This window comes from Bufo bufo, chromosome 1 (genome assembly GCF_905171765.1).
Source record: "Bufo bufo chromosome 1, aBufBuf1.1, whole genome shotgun sequence".
NCBI lineage: Eukaryota > Metazoa > Chordata > Amphibia > Anura > Bufonidae > Bufo > Bufo bufo.
In genome coordinates, this window is record NC_053389.1 from 305092251 (window position 1) to 305104064 (window position 11814).

The window sequence follows — 11814 nt, forward strand, 5'->3', positions numbered from 1 at the left end:
ATTACACGGACCATTGATTTAAGTGGAAATTGTGTAATGCTGTAGGGGAATATTACAACTGATCAGCTATGCCCACATTATTTCAGGGGACTAATGGCACTCTCATCAATGCTTCATAGCGATTTCCAACCAGTTCTAAAAACTAAACTCACTGCTCCTTCAGATATGTAGGCGGATTACAAGGGAACCAATTTGCTAACAGCAGCTTTAATACATAATGGAAGCAAGACTTCACTCAACACACAAGAAGATTAACCCATTTTAACAAAAAAAAAAAAATATTTAAAATCAATTCCAATTATTATTAATGTAGAAGAAACAAAACACAAAAAGACTCTTTTGTAAGCTTTTTTTCAGCCATCTCATATTGAGATTTTGGGTCCTACATTATGAAAGAACACAGCTCCTGCCAGACAGGAGGTACAATCCGGAGGGAGTATAACAACTGGGCGTCTACATGAGCAGCACAATATACTGATGCCTGTCAATAGCCATAAGCCATATAGGCATTTAAACAAAGCCAGACTCCGCTCCCAGTATTAGCACTTATCAGAAGTTTACTCAACAGAGGATTACATTCTTGGGAAATAACAGACGCCTGCTGAATAGCATGTAATGGACGGGTGAGGGTGAAAGGTCTGATCTTCAGTACATGATAATAAAAGCGGGGGTCACTGACTGGGATTCCAGGATCAGTCACTCACCTTCAAGCTGGACTGTCTCAACTGCGTTAATTCCAGGAGTCACAAGTCCACCTTGAAACAGCTCCGGGAAGGAGGACTATGACCGTTGTAACAGTCTATTCATTGTCTACAGGCCTATTACTAGATAAGAACAAGGCTAAGAAAACAAAAAAGGTCCCAAAAGTTGCAAACAGGCCGAGACAATCGAGAATTAATTTTTATGTTTTGTTGATCCTGAACAACCTCTTTAAGGCTACTTTCACACTCGCATTTGGTGCGGATCAGTCATAGACGGATCCGCACCGATAATACAGCCGTCTGCATCCGTTCAGAACGGATCCGTTTGTATTATCTTTAACATAGCCAAGATGGATCCGTCTTGAACACCGTTTTCTATTGTGCCAGATTGTGTCATAGAAAACAGATCCGTCTCCATTGACTTATATCGTGTGTCAGGACGGATCCGTTTGGCTCAGTTTCGTCAAACAGACACCATGACGCTGCAAGCAGCGTTTTGGTGTCAGTCTCCAAAGCGGAATGGAGGCAAACTGATGCATTAGGAGCGGATCCTTTTCCATTCAGAATGCAAACTGATCCGTTTTGGACCGCTTGTGAGAGAGCCCTAAACGGATCTCACAAACAAAGTCAAAACGCCAGTGTGAAAGTAGACTTAGGCTAGGTCTACATGACGACATTTGTCGCACGACAGATAGGGCACAACTACACTGCAACATTTTGTCGCGCGACAATTTTTATAATGGTAGTTTATGGTGCCGCACTGCAACATGCGACATACTGCAACGCGACAGTCGCAGAAGAATCCATCTCATATGGATTTTTTGCGACTGTCGCGTTGCAGTATGTCGCATGTTGCAGTGCAACTCCATAGACTACCATTATAAAAATTGTCGTCGTGTAGACCTAGCCTTAGACAGTGGGGAAAATGTATCAACCCCATACTCAAAAAGGGCAAAACATTTGCAAACTTAAGAATTCTGACTTTTTAAATGTTATTTGCACAAAAAAAAAAAAAAAGAAATGGTTCATTTTATGTCCAAAATAAAGTCATCTGGATGACGATCTACCACTACCAGTCGGGTACTGAGGAGGTTCTGCAACTAGAAGTTAGACAGTTCAGTAATACAATTCAACTATAGACAGAATATTAAAGAGGTTGTGTCACTTCAGCAAATACCCTTTTCCATGTAGACAGTTAGGCCTAGTTCACACGAACGTATAGCTTTTATAGTTTTTTGTGGTCCATTTTTCACGGATCCGTTGTTCTGTTTTTGAGTTCCGTTGTGTTTCCGTTCCTGTTCCGTTTGGCATATACAGTATACAGTAATTACATAGAAAAAATTGGGCTGGGCATAACATTTTCAATAGATGGTTCAGCAAAAACGGAACAGATACAGAAGACATACGGATGCATTTCCGTATGTGTTCCTTTCTTTGCGGAACCATTGACTTTAATGGAGCCACGGAACGTGATTTGCAGCCCAATATAGGACATGTTCTATCTTTCAACGGAACAACGGAAATACGGAAACTGAATGCATACGGAACACATTGGTTTTTTGCGGAACCATTGAAATGAATGGTTGCGTATACAGAACATAAAAAAACACGTTTGTGTGAACTAGGCCTTAATAGAAGCCATTTGCTGGCTTGATTCGTTTTTCCCATCACATTATACACTACAGTCTGCTCGTATCCAGGGGTTATGACCACCCTGTAATCCATCAGTGGTGGCCGTGCATGCACACTATAGGAAAAGTCTCTCTGGTGACAGGGACTGTGCAAGCACGGCCACTGCTGCTGTGTGGCAGGGTGGTCCTAACACCTGGAAACGAGCAGTGTTATGGCCAGTCAAGGTCAAGGATACATTATACAGCAGCTATTACTAGGGCAAAGAATTTTTCAAGATACAGTAATTTACATTATAAATAGAAAGGTAGGAGCACAAATAAATCAAGAAGCCATATAAATACAACACCAGAAAATAAATGGTTAGTTGTCCTTTTATTCAGCAGAGGTGGCCGTGCTTGCACACTATAGAAAAAAACTAACGCATCAGCCTCTGGTGACAAGGACTGGGTGTGTGCACAGGCCACCACTTTTGCCTATAACCACCGCTACTAGATTATGGGGTGGCCATAACCCTTGGGTACGATCAGTGTATAATGTAAATTAATGACACCAGCAAAGGAGGCAATATGGACAATCACAATACATAGTAAGTGCCTTATATAACATTATCTACATGATAAGCGAGACAACCCCTTTAAGTGTAGCCATCTAATAGAGCTAGCTGTGTTTAGTCCTTACACCATCATTCGCTGCGGTCATCACTAAAAGGTTATAGCAACAAGAGTTAAAAACCAGCAATTGAAGGTTTCATTTTCAATTGGAAGAACGTACGTAAAATTTTTTATAGCTGCGGACCGCAACCAATGTCTTCCAACACCTTCTAAAAATACTATGTTAAAGGAAGTAGAAGTATTGATCATTACAGATAAAAAAAATAAAAAAAAATAATATACAATAGTAAAATTGATCCAGACATTTTACAGCCGAAAACTTTGCTTTTCACATCAACTGTTTTGTTTAAAAAGAGAAATAGTCAAAGACAACCGGTTTTAGGGGGAATCGGGGTTGGCCAAATCCATCATGGGCAATCTGGAAGCATCCATAGATATTAGACTGTTGGCCAGTCCTACCAAAAAGCTGCGGATTCGGCAGACATACATCTGATGCGTATGGCCGCTCGAGGATACATTATACTACGTACAGCAGCTATTTCTACAGAAAAGAATTTCATATTATAAAGAGGAAGGTAGGGGCAGAAATAAATCCATAAGAAACCATATAAAACACAATAAGAGAAAATAACTGGTTACTTCCACACCGTAATGCAGCATTGTGAATTGTGGTTTCTGACGAAGACGGGTTAACCACTTTGATGCCAATATGTTGACAGGCTCTCCACCTAGCGTCAAAGCAAGGCTCTGTTTCTATGGTAACGTCTTACAAAGTCTCTCTCGCTGTATAGCCCCAGAGACCACTGTTTTGCAGTGACCAGCTTCTATACGCTCCTGATCAATACGCCATGGTCTCCTACTTCCCTGTGAACGTACAGAACTGGATAGTGGTCACAGAATAGCTACATTTGTACATGCGCCACTCTGTGGTATATACTGCATTAACTAATGCACTCGAGTCAAAGAGGTCGCTGTGGGGAAGGTGCCACCACATATGCATAGCGGAAGGCAAAGGTCCTTTTTAAGTGGACACAAAAAGCAACCAACATGCCCACCAAACCAATTCAGGTTATCAAAGGGTTTCTGGTTGCAGATATGGAAGAAATATACAGCCAACATTAAAATTAGATATACTCTAATGGTTTGTGCTTGAGAAGCAAGTAATAGATACTAGGATCATTCTGCCTTTTATTTTTGAACAGTGGAAAGACAAGCCTACAAATAAAGGGGTACATGGATGTTCCATGCTCCATTATGGCTGAGAGCACATCACCATTTAGTTTTCTGTTCTTCTGACGGATCCTGTATTTTAAGCATCCATTACACTCAGTTATGCACATTTTGCATCCATTTTAGCAATTTCAGCCTGAGATCTGTTATTTTAGACGAAAAAAAAAAAGAAAAAAAAAAGTCCTTCAAAGTATTTTTTCCCCCTCTAAAATAAGGGATCCAAGATGGAAATGGCTAAAATGTGCATCACGGATGCTTAAAATACAGGATCTGTTTTTTTGATCATTTTTCTGCTCTTCTGATGGATCAGAAGAACAGAAAACTAAACTGATGTGAATCCGGCCTTACATGTGTGACAGATGCTTCATTTTTCAAGGTGTTCAATACAACTCATTCATTAGCAAGGTTGTGGTGGGGGGGGGGGGGGGGGGGGGGTTCTTTCATTGCTTCTGGCGCCTAGTAAAAAGATCATTGCAGCAGCAACAACATATAACAAGCCATATCACATGAATACGTATGGTCATTATGCCAGCAGAAACATAACTGTAGACATTTATTTCTCCAAATCCATAATCTCTCAACTCATCAAATTCCATTGTCTAGGATTAGCACCCATCAACTCTTTCTTCCCACTAAAGCCACATCATTCAATGGCAGGAAACAAGGGCAACTGTTTGAGTAATAACGTACAATAAACATTAAACTTAAGAGCCAACATGCTTGAAACCATGTCAAGCAATATACTGTAGGCTGCAGTCGCTTCACATAGTACCCAACATGTTCTACACCAAAAGCTCATACTACTGTCAACATGTTCCTTTTAAAATAAGGAAAAAGCTGGAATACATTACAACCAACCCCGCAGAAAAGTCTATCAAAGCCTCAAAAAGGATTATAATCTCTGAAACTTCAGCTAAATATACAAAAAAAAAATAAAAAGATCGAAAGTCCATTATATCCATAACTCATTCCGATTTTACAGGCATTCATCAAAGTGTTAAAATAGCCCTTTAGTTACACCTGACACTTCAAGCACATCGGCTGCCTAAAGGCATCTCCTATTCTGAGGCATCAACATAGGTTCCTCAGCACAAGAGATCCTGGTTTGATTGCAGGTCACAGCTTGTACATACATGGGGTCGGTTAGCAAGCAAAAATATAACGTGTATTCCACAGACTAGAAATATGGTCAACACAGAGGCTGGGAGGTAGAAAAGCCAAACAATCATTATATAATGAAGCTCGACACAAATGACCTACAAAACGCTCATTTTCCAAATCAATATTAGCAATTTTTTCAGTGTGCACAATCTAAATTGGGAGGAACATCCAACAAATTATGAGCGGAATTGACCAGTTGGAAGCTTTATCTTATCTTTGACACATGAGACTAACCAACGATTTGTAAAGACACTTATTGTGGAAAACAGAAGGTGATGAAGGACAACAAGATCCAGAGATGATACTTCAGAAATCATGGACATGCCAAAGAAAAGTCTTTAAACCCAAAACAGAAGATAAGGTGTTTGAAGAAATACAATTCACATGGTCACCAGGAGTCAAAAGTAATTTGTAAAGCTTTGGAGCCAAGTCAAGTCTAGGCGCCAAAGGGAACTCACCAGAACATATAGTTCTTGAACATTACGCCAAACTAAGTCCAGAAGATAAATCTACAAACTCAAATCGAATTTGTTCAACAAATATGATGCCCCAGAAAGTGAAATATTTAAAAAGGTTTGGTTACACAATTATGATTTTCTTCCTTCGGGTAAAACATAGAAAACGCGATAAAAACCAGTCAACCTATTTCCTATAAAACCATTACAAATGATAAGTGTTTCACCGAGCCAATCTCAGATAACATTTGTTTCAGTGATAGATTCTTGACAACTTGTCTCCGGAAAGGGTCTTCAGCTGTGGACTATATCATCAAACAGTTGAAGATGTCACGTCAGTGTAAGACCACCTAATAGCCAGCCCATCTGTTATTTAGGACAGCCATACCTTTTGGTCCAGCAGGGAGTCATTGGCCTTAGGAAAACAGGAAGAATAGATTTGTACTAACCCGACACATTTGCACAGTGTGCGGTGGTAAATTCGACACCTCCTAGAGAACACCCAACCGACCAGTATAGGGCATGAGCGTCTGCTGCATTTACTATGACGCCATTGTAGGTTCCTTATTATATTACAGAACTGTAATGTATTTTATAAGATCTATCTCGTAGCTGTGTTGGCAGAGACTCTACATGTACAACATGAACCTGTCGCTTCTGGGGATAAGAGAGTTAAATCAGCATTCCCCATCGCTTATTCGAAATGCACATTTTATGGGATTTCTCACCTCTCATTTACGTTCAGCTCTCAGCAAACATCTGTTTTTAAAATGGTCAAACGGCTACAGTTTTACAACGCTTGACGTTCATCCCCATAAATGCCGAAAAGGTTGTCGTCTGCGTGATCACTTGCAAATGTAATCGGATTGCGAGACAGAACCTGGAAGAATTATTGCATGCTTAATATGCGCCACTAAAAGCGTGTACATTAAACTCGGAGAACGGGTTGAAAGGATGCGCCTCACTTCATTTACGGGCAAGGAAGACCCAGATTATATAGGTGTATGGTTGTGTACAGTATATAGACGAGCCTGCTGCCCACCTGTTCAATGACTCTACACTGCCTCCAGTGGCTGTTAGAGACAATGCAGGATACCCCACAACCACAGGCAGAGTGAAAAGGGAAAAAATAATCACCATCTGGTAATTATAAACTCACATGTCTCTGAAACAGCTTTGCTCCATTCCTGTACAATCTACGGTAGCGAAAGCAAAACGGAATTTTTTTTTGAAAATAACTAGGATAAGGAGTTAAAATACCTAATATGACTAAAAACCACTGAATTATTCTGCGGGCTGTTTTATTACAATTTGGATGACAACAGATAGCAGCCTCCGACTTTCTAGAGAGATAGCAAATAAGCATCAGATTACAATGCAAACAGTCATACGACGCTAAGCGTCTCACCCAGAGTGGAGCAGAAACTACCAATACTACAAAAGGCTATCGGAGAAATATTTCCAAATGTCAGCCCTTGCGACTGAAAGCACACAGGCAGATTTCTGCGTTGGAAAATATGCTATTACTGGCTAGGCATAATGCTTAAATGACAGCTCTGAATAGATCAGCCGGGTCCTCGGTAACAATACAGCAAGGCACTCTAATATTTCGGATCATGCAGCTGATGAAGATGATCATACAGTGTATCTGCCATGGGCTGCGAGACAGGAGAACAGATACACAGGGTACGCCCGCGATGTATAGGGAAAATGGAATACTATATAAAATGGCATAAAACAGCATAGAATGGACTGGACAAGAGAAGCAACCGGGGGGGGGGGGGGGGGGGGATAAATAAAAAAAGGAGAAGAAAACCATTCATCTGATGCCCTGCTCCCCCCAATCCCATATATTTCTTCATGTAACACAGGAATACCATTTTTACGGGGCTTGCCTCTCCCAGTATATTGAAGGAGCGATCTATAAATCTGTATGATTCAGTAGGGGAGAGTGGAAAAATAAAAAAAATAAAAAATCTTCAGCTTCCACAACTGCGTTATAGGAAGTCAGTTCCTGACATCCATTATAACAGTACATTAACACCGTTCAATTACATACATAATCACGCTTCATTTTTATGAGATTCTCCATACTGTGCTGCTGACTGCCTTCTGGCATCACACATAGGGGAAAAAAAAAACACCCGCAGATCATGAAATAGTGGATGACGAAGGGGAAAAAAATTACACAGCTTCAAAGAGCATTCATCAACGCAGCAGCCGCTCTTATGCTCCAGACGGATACTTATAGATGCCCCTATAGATACGGCCTGGCCTCGCCGATCTCCACAATATAGCCAGCGAAGTCTGCCGCAGATGGACCGTCTCACCGGACGGCGAGATAGGGTTAAAAGTGGTACGGTTTAACCCCTTCTATAGTCTGATACTCTGTGGTTCACATTGACACAACAAGTGGTACGTGGCTCTCCGTCACCGATGCTGGCCGAGAGTCATCCCCACTCACGTCAGCAATGTGAAAATGCCTAATTTACTTAAAAATCCAAGCCCGTTATCCCTACGTGTGCGGGGTGACGGGCGGCATAGTAGATTACGCAGCCATGTATACTATATGGACAAGGACCTATATCCCTACAGCGAGTAATCCTCTGTGGCAGACAGACTACAATTGGCATGTCCCGATCAGCCAGCCTCTCTAATACGGTCTGACTTTTACTGCCGCCGAGCACAAGTACAAACTGCAAGACGAAAAGGACGGGCATTATCCGCCACAATTTGGTCAAGGGCTCCGTCATTCCCCACCCTGAATAAGTGTAATTTGTTCCAGACGCCCTTCTAGCCGACTATTAAAAACTAATCCCAACTGCAGCATAAAAAGAGCAAAAAAGGGCTTACGAATTCTTACGGCGCCTGGATCGGCTTGGTGTTAAGCACCTTAAGTGTTAAATCTGTGTGGTTCATTTAGGGGAAAAAAAAAAAAGATCTAGTCAAATCAATACTTGCTGCGCTGCGCAGTCCTCTCCTGCATTGTGTTCAGTAAACATCTACATACACAACACCGCCAAATATTACCATCAAAAAGGAATACTAAAACATTCAGTCCTCAGCGCCTGGCACGGCTCGCAAAACACAGCAAGCCTGATCCTCAGCATCTCATTTCCTAGGACGGGCGCAGGAGATTGGGCGATAGGCAGAGGGGATTGCCAGATCTACAGCTGAGAGCCAGGCATTCATTAAAAAACCCAAGAGGAGCTGTGACACCGTGCCCAGAGAAGATGTATGGTATTGTGTACGTACACAAGAAGGTGCGACCTGTGCCACTGACCGCAGCGACAGCCAACACACCAATCTCTTCCCATGCCCATGCAGTGTAAGAGACGGGCATTTTAAGGCAACGTGACCTGGCGTCGTGTAGTGCACTCCTCAGCAATACTTGGGGTTAAAGAGCAAAGATTTCCCATAAGCTACACAAAAACGACAAACGCCAAGCACAAAAAAAAAGGTGCTGAATAGAACTCAAGTGGTCAGCACAAAAAAAAGCTACATGACCTATCGGTATAGGAACAGGACTGCAGTTATAATGGGATAAGAGGTGCCCATTCTTGCAGTAAGCCGGGGATTGACCCCATTAGGCTTTTATTGCCCTAATCCAATAACATTTCTCAATATGCCTAGATTAACCCTTAAGGGCAAGAAGCCAGGCTCCATTTAAAAAAAAAAAAAACGAACTACTGCTGCACTTTTTTATGGGAGGTGGAGGGAGCGCCGCCGCTCACTGTCCATAGACATTCAGTGACCCTTTAATTCACAGGTTTGTGCCATGTCCACATATTCATTACCTTTTATAGATCGGATGCCTTCTCTTAAGTGCCAAGTCATAGGAGCGGTTTATTACAGCCAGACTGGCTTATTTTAATGGCGTTCGCTGATTAAATAAGTCCCTTGGCCAAGATGACGGTGGGGAATGCAAGGATTGTCTTAAATACCGAGAGAAAGGCATAAAACATCTGATATTACACAGCAGCTTGTCCATGAAACGGATAGTGCCGAAGAGGAGAAGGGGGGGGGGGGGGGGGTGGATATAAGAAAAAAAAAGTTGCCTTGCCATCAGAAGGGTGAAATATGGATGGTGGTGGGCTTTCACTTCGACATAGCGAGGGGAATCGATTGCGTATACATATTCCAGGGTCCCACTCAGGCGAGCCCAGCTGGATCAGTGCTCATAGGACACCTGCAGGCTTCTCTGTAAAGTATCTGGTAATGAATGTGAAGCTGGGTTCTCCACCACCAGGAGTGAGGAGCTCAGGCAGGATAACGCTCTACGTCCCGGCTATATACGTAGTGAGCCCCCCACCCACCATTATACATCCTGCCCGTCTGTAGACCTTCTATTGACTGACACAAGCATTCTCTCTCTATACTGACACCCTCAGCTATTTCTACTCCTACCTAGAAGCCCACAGGTTTCTCCATAACACAGTGCTATATGGACATCTATAGGCAGCGGTTAGCTTCCTTACATGTTTCTCTAGAATAGCTTCTCCCCCGAGTGTCCACAAGGACCCCCTTCCTTCAGAGCTTCCATACCGCTAGCTAGGACATGCATGTTGAGCAACAGCATGCTTAGCTTTAGACGCAACTCCATCTACATGGAGTTTGTATGTTCTCCTCCCCACCATGCCATACTGATACATACATTGGCTTTCTATGAAACTGACCCTAGTTGCCCAGGAGTATGAGATCTCTCCAACTGGGACTGATGAATTAACGCAATCTGTGCGTTCTTCTCACTCCACGATTTCCATTACTTGCCAGGGAGTAGTCTACTTTCCAGATTCCTCGGTCCTGGGAATCTCCATACACAGGTGCACTAAATCTCCCATCTTCTAGGGAGATGGGCTCTGAGCACAGCAAAGCTCTGCGGGCTTCCCCCATCACTGATCCTCAGGTCTGGATCCCTCATGATCACCCTGGACAGCAGGGAAAGGGTTACACACCAGTAAGTAATCAGCTCTGAGGCTTGCCCATCTCCACTTGGATTTCCTAGGGTTCTATGTCAGGAGCATCACTTTTCCCCATCCCTGGAAGCTGCTAACATCCACATCTCACTCCATTTTTGAGGGGTATCTACCCCAGCTTTGGCTCTACATGGTTGAACGCACACCCCACCCGAGTCTCATGGGGTTGACGCCCTAGAACAGCTTAGGGTTCTGCTGGGTAACATCGCCCCCCCCACACATGTTGGGGTTCCTGAAGCTATGCCAACTCAATGAGTAAGGGTTCCTGGGGGCTTCTTACCTGGCACCCAGCCTCCTCCACCTTCTTCTTCCCGACTCCTCATCGCTGCTCTTCCCAGGTCTCTGTCACATCCACACGGGCAAGTCCCAGAGAAAGGAGCGCTGGAAATCACAGCCGCCCTCCCAGTAAGGGGGTGAGAAGTTGGGCGAGCAGTAGTCCCCGGACTGGGGGTAGTAGTCCCGCAGCGGTAGCGCAGCTCCGTCCCGGTGTGTGTCTGGACGTGTATGAGCGGAGAGCTCTCCTCTCTGCCTCCACTGTCTCTATACGGGGGGAGGAGCTGCTGATTCTTATCACACCAGCAGCACTCAGCATCCAGTCCTTGTGTCTCTCCAATGCAAAGCTGCTGCTCCTGTGTGCTTGTTGCATGCCTCAACTCTCCAAATGGGGAGGGGGAGCAGCTCCTCCCCCTCCCTCACTACTTTGTTGGAGGGGGGGGCAGACAGACTGTGATTCTCAGAGAAAAAAAAATAAAAAAATCACTCATTGCAATATTTAAGGGTGTGATCTCATATACAGTGAGAGTAGACAGATGGTTATCGGTTACCATTCACACAGAGTGATGTACTGCAGCGATATTATGTGCGGTGAGCGCCGCCGTGAACACAATAATGGAGCAGGATTTATAGGGTAATTCGTGGTAGACGATCAAATGTGAGTAAATCTGGTCACTGTGTGTATACAGGCAGCCAGACGGTCCCCCAATGTCGGATCTTCACACAGGGTTGTGGATTTTCCGCTGCGGAATTGTAGGCGAAAAATCCGCACCGA

General features: G+C 43.4%; 1 protein-coding gene across 5 annotated transcripts in view; it reads right to left on the reverse strand.

The window, feature by feature from the left end:
* The window catches only part of PCDH1 (protocadherin 1), a 206625-nt gene extending 195270 nt beyond the window's left edge, over positions 1-11355 (reverse strand). For all 5 annotated transcript variants that reach the window (XM_040441029.1, XM_040441072.1, XM_040441021.1 and 2 more), the window contains exon 1: positions 11047-11355. In XM_040441029.1, the coding sequence (XP_040296963.1) occupies positions 11047-11089 (43 nt within the window). In that variant the 5' untranslated portion in view covers positions 11090-11355. The remainder of the gene's footprint in view (positions 1-11046) is intronic.
* Between the last annotated feature and the right edge of the window lie 459 nt (positions 11356-11814).